This window comes from Callospermophilus lateralis, chromosome 6, assembly GCF_048772815.1.
Source record: "Callospermophilus lateralis isolate mCalLat2 chromosome 6, mCalLat2.hap1, whole genome shotgun sequence".
In the NCBI taxonomy this organism is placed as follows: Eukaryota; Metazoa; Chordata; class Mammalia; order Rodentia; family Sciuridae; genus Callospermophilus; species Callospermophilus lateralis.
In genome coordinates, this window is record NC_135310.1 from 115,757,315 (window position 1) to 115,778,374 (window position 21,060).

The 21,060-nt window shown below is 37.4% G+C and overlaps 1 protein-coding gene across 1 annotated transcript in view; it reads right to left on the minus strand.

Moving 5' to 3' along the window:
* Dnah8 (dynein axonemal heavy chain 8) overlaps positions 1–21,060 on the minus strand; it is a 275,799-nt gene that overhangs the window by 97,520 nt on the left and 157,219 nt on the right. The window contains exons 59-68 of the mRNA XM_076860182.1: positions 18,547–18,700; positions 17,089–17,253; positions 15,758–15,984; positions 13,823–13,941; positions 11,314–11,417; positions 9,765–9,941; positions 7,476–7,643; positions 6,684–6,899; positions 3,550–3,687; positions 440–567 (exon numbers count right to left, since the gene is read on the minus strand). Coding sequence (XP_076716297.1) covers positions 440–567; positions 3,550–3,687; positions 6,684–6,899; positions 7,476–7,643; positions 9,765–9,941; positions 11,314–11,417; positions 13,823–13,941; positions 15,758–15,984; positions 17,089–17,253; positions 18,547–18,700 — 1,596 coding nt within the window. The remainder of the gene's footprint in view (positions 1–439; positions 568–3,549; positions 3,688–6,683; positions 6,900–7,475; positions 7,644–9,764; positions 9,942–11,313; positions 11,418–13,822; positions 13,942–15,757; positions 15,985–17,088; positions 17,254–18,546; positions 18,701–21,060) is intronic.

The following is a 21,060-nucleotide window of genomic DNA, read 5'->3' on the forward strand; positions in this document are numbered from 1 at the left end:
ACCACACTTAAATTAAACTATTTTTGCTGCTTCTTATTTATTTGTTTCTTTTGCCATTTCCCTCCCCCTTTTCGTTCCCTCTCTTCAAGTTTTCTGAGGACCCCAGCAGACACCAGCACAAGAAACCTTTGCATTTAGAAAGCACCAGTATCTAGATTGTTCTGACAAATCCCAACACATCAGTTGCGCCCGCATTGCCAGACCACAGCCGAGATTCCCAGTCTTTCACGGGATTTTCTCCATTCTCTACTAAGCGTGTGTGACCCCAGCTCTAAGCACTTCCTTAGATAGAGGGATTGAGAGGTGGGCAAGTGGACATGCAGGAGAAACTCACTTCCCCATGGAAATGGCTTTATGTTCTTTAATGTCACAAGAGGGAGGTTTGGAGGGAAGGCTGACTGAGAAGGAGGGCGATTACAACAGAAACCAAAATTCATACCTATTAATCTGAGCTTTGAACTCTCTACTTTGTTGGGTCCATCGGACTTTTTCTCCACTTAGCCCATCGATGAGAGTGGACGCCGCCTGCATCTTTTTCCGGCACATGTCCGCATCATTGAGTAGATCCTGCATCACAAGGGGAGAGCATCTCAAAGAACTTTCTGAAGTGCTTGATCAAACAGCCACCACATTCACATAAAACTACATGGAGGAATTTCTGAATTTGCAAAATAAACTTAATCTCAAACTAACACAGTGACAGATTTTGACATATACATTAAATTCTGATAATCCATTCATGGCATGGTGATTTTAACTTTACAAAATTTCAAGAAAAGCAATTCTCTAAGAGAAAATCCAAATCATGAGTAATTAAAATAATATTTCTAATAAATATGTTCAAGACAACAATATAGAAAGGATAAACGTTTGAAGAGGTAGATATATTTATCTACCTTTATTTAAACATGACATAATGTACACATGTATTAAAATGTCATATGGTACTCCATAAACATACAATTTCCATGTTTTTAATGTATCAGTTTTAAAATTCATTTAATCTAAGATAGAGTCAAATTAATAAAATATCCATCTTCAAGTCTTGGATGTAATAATAATCCTAAATTCTTTGCAGTTTACAAAGCATTTTCTCCCAGAAAAATCCCGCACAAGGGTCATGTGCTGTCACCAGCTTGAACCAGATTATAATAACTATAAACTTTCAGAATATCTGTGAGCTGGTGTTAAATGTAGCCATTAGAAAAAATTAAATTATAAAAACTTATAGTGAAGCAAATTATATTAAAAGCAAAGGTAATAAATACTATAAACTCATCACTCTACTTACATTTTAATATCATCTATGCTCTTTAGGTTATTTTTTACTGTATCTGTTTGGTGGATATAGTCTATAAGTGTCTGCTGTGCATTTTTTCCAAGTCTGTGCCAGTGACCTCACCCTGGTAATTTTACAAAGTGGCAAGAATGATCACAGCATAGAAATCAGCAAATCATGAGTTGGGGATGTGGCTCAAGCCGTAGCGCGCTCGTCTGGCATGCGTGCGGCCCGGGTTCAATCCTCAGCACCACATACAAACAAAGATGCTGTGTCTGCCGAAAACTAAAATATAAATATTAAAATTCTCTCTCTCTCCTCTCTCTCTCTCTCTCTCTTTCTCTCTCTCTCCTCTCTCTCTCTCTCTCTCTCTCTAAAAAAAAAAAAAAATTAAAGAAAAAGAAAGAAATCAGCAAACCAAGATCTCCACCTCCACTCCCACACTGCCACCTCCTTACCCTAAAGGTCACATTAGGATCCCTCATTTTACAGATAGGTTAGGTTAAATGCTCCAAACTGAGCTCACAGAACACTGGTACAGAAGAGAAGACACAGAGACAAACCTGCAGAGATATACTCAAATGATCCTTTACAAAAGTGCCCAAAAAATACACATTGGAGAAAAGACAGCCTTTTTAACAAATAGTGCTGGGAAACTGGTTATCCATATGTAGAAGAATGAGACTAGACCTTTATCTCTCACCCTGTGCAAAAGTCAACTCTAAATGGATCAAAAACCTAGTAGGAATTATCTAAAGCAAAATAAGCCAAATTCAGAAAGTCAGAAACTGTGCAACTCTTACATAGAAATGAAGGTTCAACACTTCAATATTCAGGCACAGGCAACAAATTCCTTAATAGGACCCCTAAAGTTAAGGAAATAATACCAAGACTTAATAAATGGGTTGGCATCAAATAAAAAGCTTCAGTACCACAAAGGAAACAATTAAGAATGTGAAGAGAAAACCTATAAATGGGAGAAAATCTTTGCTAGCTACTCTATGACAAAGAAATAACATATTTCCAGAATATATAAAGAACTCAAAAAGCTTAACACTAAAAACACAAGTAACCCAGGGGCTGGGGTTGTAGCTAAGTTATAGAGCACTTTCCTAGCATATGTGAGGCACTGGGTTCAAGCTTCAGCATCACATAAAAATAAATACATAAAATAAAGATATTGTGTCTATCTACAACTGAAAAAAAATATTTAAAAATAACAAATAAACCAATTAATAAATGGGCAAATGAACTAGACAGACACTTCTCAAAGAAGAGCTACAAATGGCCAACAAGTATATGAAAAAATGTTCAACATCGTTAGCGATTAGAGAAATGCAAATCAAAATCTGCACTGAGATTTCATCTCACACCAGTCAAAATGGCAACCATCCACACAAACAACAGTAAGCGCTGGAGAGGATGTGGAAAAAAAAAGAAACACTTTTACGCTGTTGGTGGGATTGTATATTAATACAACCACTGTGGAAATCAGTATAGAGGTTACTCCATACTAGGAATGGAACCACCATATAGGACCCAGCTATACCACTCCTCAGTATCTATCCTAAAGAATTCAGGTCATCTTACTACAGCGATACATGCATACCCATGTTTATAGCAGCACAATTCACAACAAACAAACAATGAAACCAGCCTAAGTATTCATAAGTCAATGAAGAAAATGTGGTATATATACACATAATGAAGTTTTATTCAGTCATAAACAATAAATTGTCATTTGCAAGAAATGGATGGAACTTGAGAACATTATGTAAAGCAAAATAAGCCAAACTCAGAAAGTCAAGGGTCATATGTGAAAGACACAAAAAAGGGAAATAAAGGTGTAGTGGAATCTGGTAAAAACTGATGGGATATAGGCAGAGAAAAGGGAGCAAGGGCAAGGGAGAAGGGAAGGGAGAGGGGAAAAATTGGAGAATATTGGCAAATGACATGGCTATACATGTGCCCATACAAATGTAAAAAAATCAAATCCCACCATTTTATGTAGAGGTATAATGAGCTGGACTTTGAACCATTTTTTTCCTAACTCCAAAATCAGTACTCTTTTTCTCATAGATTAATGATGATTAAAAAAAAAAAAAAAGAATTGTGGGTGCCAAAGATGCATACTAGGCTGAGACAGCCCCTGAATAAGGGCATTCCAGGAAGAATTTTCTACATAAACATTTGCCTAGTTTCTAAATCCAGCACACACTTGGGTTAAGTTTCAGAACATCCTTTTGGTAATTTTGTTTGCTTGATCTCACCATTTTCTCATTCATGGCTGCGTCAAATTTTGCTTGCACTTTATCCAGCTCGCCTTGTTTCTCATCCAGCAGGGCCTGTGCCTTCCCTAACTCAATGTTAGCAACGGCTAAGCGGCCTTCCTGCTTGGCCAGGTTCGCCTTGAAAGGAAGAAGAGGGTGGTTCAGGTAGAGCTCTAAGAAACGTTCATGATTTTGATTGGTAAAGGGTAACCTAAGTGACATGATTTTTGCGGTAGAGAGTTCTTTGGGGGTTCTCTGTTTCAGTATTTGCAGCTGGGCAAGCAGAGCACTCTGGAGATATTTCATTAATCATTTTTCTTTCAATTATTGATGTTCAATAGAGAAATCAGGAAAAGTACAGCAACTCAGAGAAAAAAAACACAACGTGATTTTATTCAAAGATAACCTGTGAATATTATATGAAGAAGTTGGTCAATGAAAATGTTTTATAAAGCATGTGAAAAATTTGAAAAAAAAAAAGAGAAACTAGTGTCATTTTGATAATTTCCCTATGTCCTTAAACATTTTTTTTTCAGGATATGGCTACAAGATAACCCACAATATGAATGTATCATATTTACTTAACCTTTTTCCTACTTTTATGTATTTCTCCCCCACCTCCATTTTTAATTCTTATAAATAATGCTTTTATAAACATTATTAAGATATATCAACATTTTGAATTGTTTGGTAAATTTCTTTGAAATGAAATTACTATGACAGCAGTTTCTCATTTTTTTCCGAAGTCCTGCAGAATGGTAATTATACCGGGGATTGAACCGAGGGGCACTCAACCACTGAGCCATATCCCCAGCCCTTTTTATTTTTTATTTTATTTTGAGACAGGGCCTCACTAAATTGCTGAGGCTGGCTTTGAACTTGCCATCCTCCTGTCTCAGCCTCCTGAGCTGCTTGAATTATAGGCATGTACCTCCGCAACCCACAAATTTCTTACAAATTTAAAATAATTAATCAGTAATCTAGCCTAGAGCTTTTGGGGGTAGATGTTCTTTGATAATATCTCATTTTCTTTCTTGATGTTTATTTGATTTTAGCTATTTTCCCAGACCCTTCATTTCATTTAGATTGTCTAATGTTTTCACATGTCATTATGAATAATTTGCACTTTAATTACTGAAAACTACACATCTATGATTATGTGGATTTATCTTTTGATGTTTATTTGTTCTTGTGGTTCTCATCTTGATTAAATTTTCAGGAATATATCTCTTCTTTATTTTTGCAGAGCATCAGTTCTTTAGATTTGCTCGTGAATTCTGCTTTTCTCTTGTTTTAAAGTTGTTTTAATTCTTTTCTGGTTTCCTTAAATTTTGTGTGTATGTATGCTGGTTAGTGAGTGTGTACTTTACCTCTTCCATGGAATGTTTAGTTTATTTGATGCATTTAAGGGCTGAGAATGTACCATTTTGGTTATATTTCAATAGCTTTGGTACTTAGCTTGTTTAAATCATTCCCTAAATAGAAATGACTGACTTTTTTAAGTGTAAATTTTCCAATTTTGATTTTTCTAATGATGATTCTAATTTTTATAGGTTTTTTTGCTTATAATCAGAGAGTGAGGCCCCAGGAATTTTTGGTTTGGGGGAATTTAATAAGGCCTTCTTGAATATGATCACTTTTTATAAATGTTTCTCAGGCACTAGAAATAATTTTACATTGTTTATACTGAAGAAAGTTCAATGTAGATATTCAACATTAAAAAATAATATTATATAAAATATCTGCATAGCTATTCATTTATGCCCAGTCAGGACTGGATCCATAATTTGAAGAGCCCAGTAAAAAATTGTAATGTAGGTGTCCTTGTTAAAAATTTATCAAGAATTTCAAGAGGACAAGAGTAAAGCATTAAAATGAGTCTGGACTCTTCTAGACAAAGGCCTGGTTGTAGACACACCTGTGAGACCACCCTTAAGTCTACAGATCTTCCAAAGACTGATAATGTGTTCTGTGACCTCAAGTTACCTTATGATTTTTTGTTCATTCCAAGTTAAGATTGTAACAGATTGCTTTAAATATTTTGATGCTATTTTCTTTCTTTCAGAAAGCTTAGTAAGTCTTTGCTGTGGATCATGATTTTTATCAATGACACTCTTGTGCCTTTTTTTCCTCGAATTCTACATTTTTAATACCATGTCTCTCCCTTAGATCTTTTTGTTTGCATGAATTGATTATACTTTCCCATTATTTCCCTTTGTTACAACTTTTTCATTTTTAATTAATTTTTTTCTCAGCATCACCTACACAGAGTAGATACTTCTGTAAGACTTCCTATGAATGACAGTCACCCCTGTCCATCTACCCATCCATTTTTCATTCCACAGAGCAACCACCCACAACTCTTAGCTCTGTGGAGTGCAGGGGTTGAGTTCTTGCTTTGTGAGTCGTGGGTACCTGGGGGGTATTTTATAAATCCTTATTTTCTTAAGAAAGTCTTTCAGCCTGGGTGGGTGTACATGAGGTGTGCGCATGTGCACACCACAGACCTCAGTTGCATCCTTAAGAATACCTTATTGTTCCCTCATAGATCAAGCACAGCTCTGCCTGTTACTGAATTCTTGGACCACAGCAATTTCCTCCTCAAAACTTTGCTTATGTTTTTCCATTAGTCACGAGTATTTAAGGTTGCCATGCTGATTTCTTTTGTAGGGGACCTTTCAAATTCCATTTGACTGCTTATCTCTTAAATGGCATAGAAGTTTCTCTCTCTCTCTCTCTCTCTCTCTCTCTCTCTCTCTCTCTCTCTCTCTTAAATTTTGAAACATTTCTAGATGTTGACCCTAATTTTTGTAAGTTCCATTTGGAATACAGTACTTGTCCTCAATCCCAGAACTTCATCTTCAAATTTTAAAGAAAGGGCAAGTTTTCTGTGATGCCAATTTGATTGTTAGTCCCAATAAGTCAATTTCCTGTTGAAGTTAACAAGTAGGTTTTGGTTTCTGGTCTGCATTGCCAAGAAACAAGTAACAGAAGCATAAAGAAGAGAACATAAGAGAAAAAGAAAAATTGGGTTGCAAGGACATCTATCTATATCAGCCCAACTGTGCTTGGTCTGCTAATAGCAGTGACTGATATTAATTAAATGTTGATTGGCTGGGAGGAGGGAGATTTACCTTCAGAGGCAACACCTCCTTGTTGATGCCAAAGAATGTCACCATAGCAAGCGTCCAAGATAGCAGACCAGCCACATTTCCACAGACTTTTTTGGCACTTTCAAAAGAGTAATCATCCATACCAAAATATGGCAGTAGTAACTCAACAGTCTCTTCATTTATGGTGTCCTTGGGGAACTGTTGCAGGCTCCACAAGAATCCTGTCGCACTCATCAGCTGAAAAACAGATGCCCAGCCTGTAAGGTCTGGGAGAAGAGAATTCTTTCTTCCTGACTTAGTATGCACTTCCCAATGGGATTTTTTCAGTGATTCACTAAAACCTACCAAATCAAGACTACTAGCAATGGTAAACCTAAATCTGCAAATTGCAAATTGTCTTTCAGTTTCCACAGTGAAAGAGTAAAGAAGAAAAGCCATATACATTTCCTGTTTGGTAAGAATGTCTGAACATTGCCAACCACACAGGACCCCTTTTAGAGATGGCTGAGTTGACACCAAGGCTGTGCCAACACTAGCCATTGGTTCTGGAACCATTTTGTAAAAAGAAGGCATTCAGCAAAATGAAACCCACTATTAGCGTATAATTATACTGCACCAATTAAAACATTTTAAAAAAGAATAACTTCAGCTTCAAAACCTACCCCTACTTACATTTTGGGTGATGCAGTTTAAGATAAACAAGCTCTTCAACTTACAATGATCAATTGGGCCTGCTGGCTCGTCTGGTCTATATTGAGTGTCCTGGGCTGGGGACACCTGATGTGCCTCCCAGGATAGATAGATGTCAATTACCTTTAATGACTCTCCCCATGATGGCTTGCAGCAAGGTTTTTCTGGATCCATCGTAACAGGGTCAATTTTCTTTTGAAACAGTAACAGCACACAGTCCATAATTCTCATAATGAGATGTGGTGGTTTTGCAAGTTTCCGGACTGTGGCAATATCATTTGGTTTGATAGTCTGTATTTGGAATGAGAAATCAATATAATTTTTTGTTGAGTCATATTTATAGTCATCTAGAAATCCAATTGTTTTAAATTAGGTAGAAAACCTTTAAAAATATTTTCTTCCCCAATCCCTGACATTATCCCTTCAAGGGTTTGAATTCCAAGACTTTGTATAGTGGCTCTTTCATTGTTATTTTAGTATTTCAGTTTGTTTTTATTCCTTTCTTAACTGTTGTTCCTAAATACCACATTTAAAATATTACTACTATTCATTTGCCCACCATTCCAGACCTTTGCTAATGAGCCGCAATGATGTGTTATATTTAAACATCTTTCAAATTCAAAACACAGAGATTTGATAGTATATGGATACTAAGAGACAAAGCCCTGAATATCAGAAATCTCACCTTCAGTCTTTATTTTTAAGGTTTCCCAGTATGAAAGGGGGAATAATTATAAGGAAGACAAGAGAAATTGTTATAGTATATGGCTAATACAAATATTTTTGAGGGCTGAGGCTATAGCTCAGTGGCAGAGCACTTGCCTAGCACATGTGAAATACTAGGTTTGATCCTCAGCACATCATAAAAATAAACAAATGAAATAAATGCATGCTGTCTTTCTACAACTACAAAAAATATTTTAAAAATATTTTTGAAGGTTTCCATTAGATTTGGAATAAGACATTGCCTGACATTTGAGGCAAGAAGGACTGAGAGACCCAAGAATCAATAAACACACAGAGACTCATTCGGTTCAATGATCTCACTCATTTATATGTTATCCATGGGAACTACAAAAGGAGTGGGGGCGGAGGATGTGTCCTGATCATTGTAAAATTTTTACTAAATGATTATCATAGAGTTATCCATTAATTTAACAGCTGCAGGAATTCTCTCCTATAAAACAAACAAACAAAAATAACCTTGACTTTGTAATCTCCCAAGGAAGTCAGAGGAAATATAATCACTCTCATGGAAGATTTCTGCCATGATAGAAGCCTGAGGGTGATAGGAAAAGAATCCAGAAGAAGAGCTAGAAATTTTCTGTAAGGAGTGAGGTCAGAGCCCAAATTTAAAGAATGACCCTTACTAGGCCATAAAGTTTAGGAAAAGCATTCCTGGCAGAGGAGAAGCACATTTAGCAGTACAGATGATGATTCTTCCAGAAGCCTGTAGGTATTTCTGTTCACTGGTACATATTGTGGTTGGGGACCAAATGACAAGAGATCACATTCAAGAAGGAGAAAGCACCATGTTGTCACAGCACCAGAAGCACTAATATTTATTGAGCATTTTCTATGGGCCCCACAAATAATATTAATTACCTACAATGCTTACCTGAATCTTTCAAGGACCAACTAGGATTTACCACCCCCAGGGAGACCAGAGAAAAGTAAGCTTGCTCCAGACCATTTATCTAAGATGAGGCCGAAATAAGCAGCAAATACACATTAGCCTGTCCCCAAAGCAGAGACCTCGTGGCTGCACATGTCTGGCTCGGGAATTCATCCTCAGAGTCAGGAGGGACCCCAAGGAGGGCTCAAAAAGGAGAATGACACAATCTGGAGGGGATGCTGGAGGAACTAAGAAGGCTCTCTATGTAACCTGACTCCTCCTGCTGTGGGTTAGGATACTGGTCTCCAGCTTTATTTCTCAATTCTCAGGGAAAGTCGATTTATAGAATGAGAGTAATAGGTTGTAAGTTAGAACTTAGAAAACTGAGACAATGGGAACATTTGCTTCCAGACTTAGAGATTACAAGTCACATTAAGAATTCAGTTCATAGTGGGAAAGGAGGCGGGACATGGGAGGAATAGACGAACTGTAGATAGGGCCAAGGGGTTGGAGGGGAAAGGAAGGGGCATGGGGTTATAAATGATGGTGGAATGTGATGATCATTATTATCCAAAGTACAGGTATGAAGACACGAATTGTTGTGAATATACTTTGTATACAAACAGAGATATGAAAAATTGTGCTCTATATGTGTAATAAGAATTGTAATGCATTCTGCTGTCATATATTTAAAAAAAAAAAAGAATTCAGTACATTCAGCATTTGACTACAAAATCCCAGATGGCAAGGCGGCACCTGCTAGGACTCATTTGGGAGGGTGACAATGTGCTACTCACGTTTAGGGCGGCTTCTGCTTCTTCCAGCGCAGGTTTGGCGGCCTCAAGTTTGGACTCAGCAATTACTTTTTCACTATCTATTTCATCCACAATTTTCTGGGCTTTGTCTTTTACCTCTTGCACTTCATTTTTAACTTTGGCTGAAGCCTGAGCACTTATTGTGACTTCAGCTAACACCTGATAAATTAAGGAAATATGAAGGTAAATAGAAACCTTTCAAGCCAAATTTAGGAGATTTGCAAAGTGAGAGAATATTCAGTCAATGTAGCATAAAACATGAATAAGAATGAATTTATTCCTCATCTAAGTCATCTATATTTTAAGGTTTGCTAAAGTAATTCCTTTGAACAGTTTTGTGTATTCTTCCACTTCTAAACTTTCCTTCAACTTAAAATTAAATATATGTATACATGTGTATTACATATAAGGTAATCACATACATGTAATAAATGCATATATATTTAATTTTAATTGTATATGTGTATGTCTTTAGTTTTAATTACATATATGTAACATATGCATGCATACATGTGTTTACATGTGTATATATTACACGTATGTGATTGTATGATATGTAATGTATATATATTTAATTTTATATTACACATGTATACATATTTAATTTTTAATATATTACATATGTGTGTACATATTTAATTTTATGTGTACAGATATACATATGTATATACATATATACATAAAGTACAAACAGATGTACACATGTATCTGTATATGTGTATACAGATATACATATATATACATTTTTAAATTTTGATTTTTAAATTATAAATTATTCTTAAATTTATACATAGAATATGTCAATATACATTTTAAATTAATTCACAAATAAAGAGAAAACAATATTTTCACTCTAAATTTCTAGATAATTAAAATAATTCAAGTAAGTATAATGGAACAAGGTCAGAAACCATATTAAGTCTCACGCAATAATGACAAAAACAGTTAATGTTCATTGAGTGCTTATCATATACCAGGGCTATGCAAGTCCCTCCCCTACGGTATGTCACTCATTTCAGTAACTGCTTAGGGTCAGGGCTTAGGTTTATATTCTTAACTGACTCTCAGTGGATGCTTAAAGCAGTTTGAGAGGTAGCTGTAGACAGAGGAGCAGCCATTTATATCCCTGTCACGGTTAATGCCACTAACTCTTCCTCCTATCCTTTTGCCTCCTTGACACAAGCTTTATATGAGACCTGGGCCATCCTAAAGCATGTAGGCAACTTGAAAGGAAGTCCAAATATAACCCATGGTCAATTAGAAATTCCCACAAGGAGATGGGATGGAACGAGAGAGAGAGAGAGAGAGAGAGAGAGAGAGAGAGAGAGAGAAAGAATTGTCTTAGACAAGGTTAAGGATATGACAGTTTAGAAATGCTTGGGTACAAGTTAAACAAAAATACCTCTGCAAACACTATCTTATCAGAATAGTCTGTAGGTTTATACTTTAATTTTAATAACTTTTTAAAATAATGAGTTTTAACACTGGAAAATATTCCTCATTGGTAGTGACAGAATAAATGCAAACTTACTTCATCTGCTTTTATGGAAGCCACAGCCAATTCCTTCTCCTTTACTGCAAGATCCTGAGAGAGTTTAGCAACGGATTCACTTGCCTCCATAAGTTTATCAAGACCTTTACAGATACAGACATATGTGCTCTGGCTGAGTATATATACATTCCTTTATCAAACATTTATTCAGTATTTACTATTTATAAGGCACTGTATATGTAATATCACAAACACAAGATAGTTAATTACGGACAAAAGCTATAAAATATACATATCTTTGGAACAACAATACTTCTGAGAGTTTCAACAGGGGGAAAATAGCTGTGATTGAAGAATATCATCTATTTAATCCCCAGCACCACAAAAAAATGAAAGGAAAAAAAACTAAAAAATGAAAAAATTTAAAAAGAGAAGAATATCATTTAGTAACAGTAGTGAGAAAATCACCATGTCATACTAAATAGGATCAATGTAGCCACCAAACTTATTTGACAAACTTAGATGATTCCTGGTTTTGTAAATCTTCTGTAGCAATCATTTTTTCCCTTTGTATCATGCAGCAGCTGAGGTGGCAAATGAGATAGAAAATACATTTTTGTGATTTTCTTTGCCATAAAAATGAAAATCATTGTAAAGCTTATATAACTGACTGGTTTTCAGTCCCCTGGAGCAAAGTAACTGGCTAACTGGATTTCTCTCATTGCAGCTGGGTTCTAGATAGTGCTGTGTGGGTAAAGGTCTAATATTCTGGTGTCTTGAGAGAGGACAAGCAGTCATTTGTATATTTTTCCAATTTGGAGGTGTAAATTCTTTCACTGCGGCCAATTTCAAGCGACCAAGTTTCTCAGTAGCTCATCATTACATAATTTTCAGATAGAATAGAAATAAATTTCCTGAAGAACATTAATTATAGTAAAATAGAGTAAAAATAAGAAGAAAGTGGGAAGTTTGGGGTATTTATTGTCTGCGTTTTTTTGTTTGCTTTGTACCAGGGATTGAACCCAGGGGCTCTTAAACACTGAGCCACATCACTGGCCCTTTTTAATATTTTATTTAGAGACAGGGTCTGGTTGAGTTACTTAGTGCCTTACTAAGTCGCTGAGGCTGGCTTTGAACTTGTGATTCTGCCTCTGCCCCCCAAACTGCTGGGATTCCAGGGTGCGCCACCACGCCCAGCTTGCCTGTGTTTTTAATGTAATTCATTTGATTATAAGTATGTAGGATTTAAATTTTAACACAGGCTATGTTTAACAAACAGATCAAAAACTCCTAAAATCTTACCAACTGGCCTTCAGGAGCAAGCTTCAGCCCAGCACAGACTTCGAAGCCTCATCAGAAAAGCTGCGAGAAGCTGAGTCATGGAGAAAACCCACAGGAAAGAATTTCTTTTCCAGTGTTTCTGTCATCACCATAAGATCACAGACCTTGGAGCTCAGTTAGACTGCATGACCAAGTTTTAGAGGATATGAAAAAAGAAAGGTGCTTCCAATGGTGTGGGCCACATGCTTTCTAAAAACACAATTGGATGCGCAGAAAACCATTGCTCAGATAAACTGCCTCTCTTTGGATTTCTGTTTCTGCTTCACCTTTTTATTTGTTAGAAATTTAGGAGGCAAATTTTATGCAAATCAGATTGAAACCAAAGACTGAAATTGCAGTCAGGTCCCAAGAGCTGCCTACCCCCTGTCAGCTGCAGGCAATGGCTCAGAGATTATAGGGACTTGTGCCCAACATGGTGAACCCAAAATTGAAACTCTAAGAGCAATGATTTCAGAAGAAAAAAATAGGCCATCTCCATTTACATTTTCTTCTGCCTTGAATTTCTTGACAGGCCAAAAGACCCCCAAGGGCAGCCCTTAAAATCATACACTATTAACAGTCAAGTTAGCATTTTGTTTTCAAACACAACAATATCCAACCAACAAACTGTTGGCATCACTATCAAACCAACCGAGGAAAAGACGGAGATTCTATTCCTCCTACTATGAGATTTGGAAAGTGACAAAACCCAAAATAATGAGGCCTGAGAAAAGGAGAGTGAGAAAGAAAGGTGTAAATTGAGAGCATTGGTCCTTTCCCAGTGCACTTTTTCCTGGTGAAAAAACAAATCCTAGGGAGGAGGTGTCCATCAAACCTAGAAAAGCAGTCTCTGGGAAGAGGCCAAAGCATTGATCCTTCCCTAAATAAATCCTTTCCAGGTACCAATCACTGAATGCTGTCATCCGATCTAGTAAGATAAATTTCAGAGACTGAACACGGACCCTAGTCTCCCTTTCATTTCTCCCAGTAAAACAGACCCCAAATTCCTGAGTGCCCAAGTTGACATGCTCATTAATGAAGTCACCTCTCAGGATAACCTGCATAAGCCCAGTCCCTTTCTTTGTTCAATGGCTCATTTTCCACAAGGAGAGTGGGTCCCTCAGAACCACGCTTGCCACCATCAGAACCATGATTCCATTCCCGACTCAAAGAACGGAGCTGACTGTGAAGTCTGCGTTTGTCCCGGTCTTTCTGCGCTAACACTTACCAATATTCATACGTTCTGCTTGGTCGTTGATAAATTTCACTTTCTCAGTGTAAATGTTTTTGTAGCCATTTATAAATGAGAGATACGACTTGGGAGTCACATGAGCTCTTCGGCGGTATCTGAAAGTAGAATGTAAAGACGGCCACCTCTGTCACTCTGCTTACTCCCATAAAATGTCCACGCCACACTCGACCCTCTGTGAAATCTGTGATTGGGCAGAGTGGTTCCTTAGCAGGGAGGGCAGCAGCTGGGCATGCTGGAGGAGAGGTAGAAAGAGCACAGCTCTCTGATGCTTTGTCCCTGAGGGTCTCTGTCTTGACCCTCGTTTCCACTCTAGATTTCGGTTTCTACAGATGGAAACCCCAGAGAAGAATGTCTGCTGCACCCCTCCCTGAATTTTGGGAAGATCAAATCAAATAGCATATGTGAACATACTTTGGCAACTTTAAGGTTCTGGACAAATATTACACAGTGGTTGAAATGAATTTCTGTGATTATTTTCATTCAACTGTTATTTGCTGCATACCTCTCAGCTACGAGATTTCAGCTGGGTGGGTTTACAAAAGCAAAACTGATCTCTCCCCTGATTCATTGAACTGGCCTTGAAATCAAGACAGCCATGTTGGATTCAAATGTTCAACTCAGTGTGGGCTTTACAACAGGAATTATGTTTAACAGCAATAAACAAAAGAAATAGTTTTATGTAGAAGAAACTCAAGAAAGGCTCCTCACATACCAAATTGTTTTACTTTTTATATAAATTGTTCACCTTTGGAGATTTTGAATGTTTTTAAAGTATTGTGGGTTTGTTTGTTTGTTTGTTTAGGAACTGGGCATATATATGACTATCATTAAAGTATTTTATAAAACTCTCAGGATAAACTTCTACAATTTCAGAGAATATAAAAAATTGAAACATATGCCAAAAAAAATCCCAAAACAAAGAAATAGGTCTTTATAGCTACATGAAAGTGAAAAGTTATCACGGATGATAGAGGCAGAAGGAGTTCAAGTTAAGCAACAAGAAAATTTTCCCAGTGGTAAGAATTAATTCACATGGACTCACTAGGAGAATCTGGAATTATTTAAGAGGGGTAGTGTGGGTAATGTTTTGAATAAATGAAAGGGTCCAGGATAAACAAGATTTTTGAAGCAGGGACTTCCTTTAAAAACCAATAAAAGTATTACCCAAACTCTATGCAGAAAGGTAGGCATAGCTTTTCTGAAAGGTTCTGCACCCCTCTCCCCCAACCATCCATTGACTCCAAGGGAGGAGCTCGCTGTTCTGGAATCTGTGTGGGTCCACCTTTGTTCACATCTGTTAATCTGACACAGCAACTATGATGCTTTGGAGGAAAAGCTTTGTAGTTTTGAATGGTTGACACCAACTTTCACACAACGAACACACCATCACTACTCTTTAGTGAGTGGTTTTCCTATAGTCGATTAAAATTCTTTTTCATAATTATTTGACATAAGAGCATCAGTAAGACTAAGTCATGCAAATACAAAAATCTAAATGTTCCCTTAACATAAGGCAATAAAGAAACTTAAAAACAATGTACTTCTTTAATCAAAATAAATAATTCATTGGAATAAGAAACTAATTTTAAACAGTTCATAATGAATTAGTTAAGCCATTTTCAAAACAAAATTAAGCAAATGAAACAGAGAGATTCATTAAGCATCTGTTACTTGGAAGTCTGGAGGGCAAAGAGGTATTTATATGTGGGCACTAGTTAATTTTTAAATATCATTTATTTGCCATCTTTCAATACATAATCACTAGAAAATCAATGCAAGAAAACTCCAAATGCAGCTGGGACTTCATGCTCAATCAATAAGAAGAGCCTTTTACTGAATGTGATGTTTAATTCCTCTTTGGGGAAAATTCTGTGGTTCCAACAGCTCCCACGCTTATATAATATCACTTACCTTTGGAAATAACTTTCACAGCTCTCTGAAACCATGTCATGAAAGAGGCCCATTGTTTCTACAACTTGTTTTTTAATTTCACCAGAGCAGACGATATTATAGTCCAAAAGGAAGTAGGAGGCCACAGCAATCAGGGCCTCCTTGGGCCAGCGACTGAACCAATCCATGGTGCAACCCGATATCAAGCCGGGGAATTTCAAGGAACGGGCGCGGAACTTCTCACCAACCTGAAGAGGGCAAAGTCAAAAAGCATGAGAAACGCAGAGGGGTTCTCGGTCAGCTAGAGAGAGATGGAAACATGCTGAGCCCAGGTGTGACATCGCAAACTACAAAAACAAACCCTTCCCAGGCTGCAAGGGCATATGAACTTAGCATTCAGATGAAGGGAGGTGGTGTGCTCCACTCTCCTTGCTCTGGGGCTATATCTGCACTTTAGGATGCCATTCAAGGAACAGCCTTCTAAGAGAAAACTGGGAGAGAGAGGACAAGGACAGCGAAGGGCCTGGACCCTGGGATGAGCGCAAAAGGCTATAGGATCAGATGCTTGCTCTAAGAAGGAAACTACTTAGGGATCCTGCAAAAACTTCCTCCAAATATCTGAAAAACTTCATGGGAGAGAGGGACTGGGTTCATTTTGCAGGGTAAAATCAGAAGCAGAGGAGAAATGTACAGAGAGACTAAATTCAATTGATTGTAGAGAAGAGCTCCGGCAATCAGACTATCTAAAAATGAAGCAGGCAACCCTGTAGATTAGCGAGACCTCACAGAGCTGTCCAGTAGAACTTGGTGTGACAATGGAAATGTCCTATGTATGTCATTTCCAGTTTGGTAGCCACTAGTCACATGTGGTCATTGTGTACTGGAAATGGGGCTAATGGGACTGAGGACATGAAGTTTTCTTTTTTTACACAATTTTAATGAATAAAAACTTAAATAGACAAAATGATTGATGGCTACTGTACTGAGCAGCACAGTGAAGTAGAGATATTCAAACCTACGTCAGTGCTTCCTAGACAGTATGTCTATTATGGAGGGATAGCTGGAGATTTGGAGATTGTGTCACCAAATTCCTTACAATTAAAATAATATGTCTCTTGGTAATTAATGAAAATTGGAAGCTATGTAATAATTTCTAATAATGTGACTATTTTAAACAATCACACTGGTAATAAGATGTTGATCAATGGAGATTGGTGGCAAAAGTATTCATTTTTAATTCAGTGAAACAAATGTTAATTTCTGAGCAAATATCTCATCAGAGAAGATAGATGGTATAGGCACATTTAAATAAGAAACTCTCATACAGAGAAGAAAAATAGATGAAAACTCACTGGAGAGAAGCATAGAACAACATGCAAGTTCTTCCTGGATCTAGAAATGAAGTACTCATACAGATTATCAAAGGTAGGAGGGTGGCGGGGCAGCTCCCGTTTCATCACAGATATTAGTCCTTGGGTGATTTCATCCATCTCATCCCGTGCAAACAAATTGGAGATCTTTGTGGAACAGATAAGAAAACATTCCATATTTTTAATTTTTTTTTTGCATTCCATATTTTAAGAGTTCCCTACACTGCCAAAGTTTGGTCCTTCCCCATCCCCACATCATTATTTTTCATATTTTCTTTCTGCATCTCCACAGCCTGTTTGGCCAAATATTATCAAGGCATCTTTTTATTAATAAGAGCAAATTGTTTCCCTGTGTGTAAATAGATGTCATCAAAAAACCATGATGTGGTTCAGTGGTAAAGCACCCTGGTACCAAAACCAAAACCAACCAAACAAGCAAATAAAAAACCATGTCCTCCACCAAGCTGATCAACTCCTTAAAATGTTCAGTGGTCCAGTGATTAGTCAGTCTTCTCAAATCTGGCTCCAAGATATTTAACCAGCTCTTGCACCATTAAGCATCACCACTGTGCAGGGCAGAGTTAAAGGTGGTGTGCTTACAGGGCTGGCCCTTGGCTGGCCTCTCAGAACTTGACTTTGGGAATGCCTCCTCCATTACTAATTGGCAAGACTGTTCCACTGTGCCTGGACTGTGAATGCAAACACTGGGATGTAAACTCCTGCTTTCCTTCTGGGATCCTGGAACTTTGGCATGCAGGAAGTGACTACACGACCAGCTCTTAGTGAAGCCATTGGACGCTGGGTCTCTCACAGGCTGCCCTGAGCAGAAACACAGTAAATGTGTTCCTGAACTTCATCCTGGGGACAGCGCATCCCGTATGGCCCTCCTGGAAGCTGCACATGTGCCTGTCCATGGATTCCTCCTGACCCCACATGATGTCTTTTTCCTTACTGATCAAGCTCTGCATTCTTGCTGTGCTGCTGTGACAAATCTTAGCCATGAGTGGAACTATATGCCGAGTGCCGTGAGTCCTTCTAATGAAGTTTCAAGCCCACGAGTGGTCACAGAAATGCTGACACAAGTGGTATCAGAAGCAAACACCCCCCTCCAGATAACAGAAATCTTTGAACCGTTCAATACTAGTAAATAGATGGATAGCTACATCTCCTAAAATAAATGATAGGACCAAACTGAAGATTAAAGAGACAAGAAGTGAAGAACCACACTTAAAATAGAACAAATTATACAAAAAAAAAAAAAAAAATCTAGTGGTAGGCAGAGTTCATTTTGCACAAACTACAGCAAATTGACTAAATCTCATTTCTCAAGAATGTGTGATAAATGGCCTCACTTCTTTATGAAGGATTGCTGCTTTTCCTACATAAATATAATTCACATTTCTTAACAATAGGAGCTTTTTCTCTACTCCTGAGACCTACCTCCCCTGAAGATAGCAAGTTGTTAAGGTATTCTAGAAATGCCTCGTCTTTTATATCATTGTCAGTAAAGATGAAGGTGATTCCTTTTCCATCAGCACCAGCAACTTTGTACAAAGCTTTTAAGTCATCTGTTAGATTATTGACATTGTAAGACCTAAAAATAGAAGTGGTAGGAAATTAAAAATTAAATATATTGTGTATGTGTGTATGTATGTATGTATGTGTGTGTAGCCATAATTTATCTCAAAACCAAAATCCTAAGTGGGTTCAAGTTCTAAATGTGAAAGTGGTAAGTTTTATTTGTAAATGTGAAGGAAATCATAGATGAATCTTTGTGACCTTGGGGTAAACAATGGTTCTTCAACCACACAAAGAACATGAAACATGAAGGCAAAAATTTTGATAAATTTTCACTGAAAGTGAGATCCACTAAGGGAGTAAAAAAGCAAGTCAATAATTTGAAGAAGATATTTGCAATATGCACTCTTACAAAGGAATTATACCCAAAATACATAAAGCATTTCTAACAATCAATAAGAGAAAAAAAATCACTGACCAATTTTTTTATGTTTTCTCTGATATGCAGATATTATTTCACAATAAAGTGGAGCTAGAGGCTAGGAATGAATAGAGGTACTTTGGATTAGACAGAGTGGAGTGAAGGGGGGGTAGTGGGCAGGGGAGTAGGAAGGAGAGTAGAATGAATCAGACATTATTACCCTACGTGCACATATGATTACATGACCAGTAACTCTACACCAAAAGAATGAGAAGTTATACTCCATTTATGTATGAAGTATCAACATGCATTCTACTGCCATCTATAACTAATTAGAACAAATAAAAAAGAAAAAGAAAAAAAACAATTTTTAAAAATGAGCAAATGGTTTAAACAGGCATTTCATAAAAGAGGTTATCCAAATGGCCAACAAGAGATGAAAAAGTGATACACACTAGTAATCATTTGGGAAATGCCAAACTGAAACCACACACCAGAATTTCTAATATGAAAAAGACACACAATGCCAAGGGTGAGCAAGGATGTGGAGCAATGGAAACCTATGCAAATTGTTGATGGAAATGTAAACTGGTACAACCACTTTGGAAAACTCCTTTGCAGATTTTTATGGTTTGGATATAAGGTGTTCCCCCAAAGCTCCTATATCAATGCAGGAATATTCAGAGGTGAAATGATTAGATTGTGAGAGCTGTCATCTATCAGCTTATCTTAGTCTGAGTGGACGGACTGGGTGACACCTGGAGGCACGTGGGGCATAGCCGGAGGAGGTGTGTCACTGGGGGTGGGCCCTGGAAAGATACATCTTCCCTGTGGTTCCCTTCCCCTGTTTCCTGGCTGCCATGCATGGAGCAGGGATCCTCCACTGTGCCCTTCCATCATGATAGCTGCCTCACTGTGGACCCAGAGCAATGGAGTTGGCCCACCATGGACTAAAGCTCGGAAATCATGAGCCAAATAAACTTTTCCTCCTTTGTCCTTGTCAGGCATTTTGGTCACAGCAATGAAAAGCTGACTAACACAGAGATCACTAAAGCTGAATATATGCATAATCTAGATCCAGCTACATTACCCGTAGGTGTATGCTTACAAGTGCATAAAAACACTCATAGCAGCTCCATCTGTCAAAAACCAAATATTATAAACTGTGTAATGGATAAAAGGACAGTGGTGATTCGGGATAAAGTAGAAGATTACACATATCAACAAGAAGGAACAAACCATGGCTACATACAGCATCATGGATAAATCTCACATAGTATAAGAATAGCAATGGGTAGTAAAGGAGCAAATCCTGTATGACCCAAAAGTTCAAAATCAAGCAAAACTAACCATCGAGATCATCCTTGGAGTGATAATCACTGAAAGAGATGACAAAGGAATGCTTCCGGGTACAAGGATTATTATATTTCTTTGTCTGTAGGCTGGCTAGGTGTACTTTGTGACACCCATGATTTGTGTATGTTCCCTTGTATAGATAATACTTAACTAAAAGCTTAATTTAAAAATAACTTCTGTGGGCTGGGTGAGGCTCAGTAGTAGAGCGCTCGCCTAGCACATGCGAGGCCCTGGGTTCGATCCTCAGCACCACATAAAAATAAATAAATAAATAAAGGTATTATGTCCATCTATAACTAAAAAATAAATATATAAAAATGACTTCTGCATTTTTTAAAAAAATTAGACATTTAACTCCATAGAAGTTAACCAGTGAGGGCTGGAGCTGTGGCTCAGTGGTAGCACACTTGCCTGGCATGTGTGAGGCACTGGGTTGGATTCTCAGCACCATGGATAAATAAATAAAATAAAGGTCTATCAACAACTTAAAAAATTAAGAAAAAGAATATTTTTTAAAAAAAAGGAAAGAAATTAACTAGTGAGGGCTGGGACTGTAGCTCAGTGGCAGAGCACTTGCCTAGCATGTGTGAGGGTTCCATCCTTTGCACCACATAAAAATAAACAAATAAAATAAAGGTATGCTGTCCTTACACAACTAC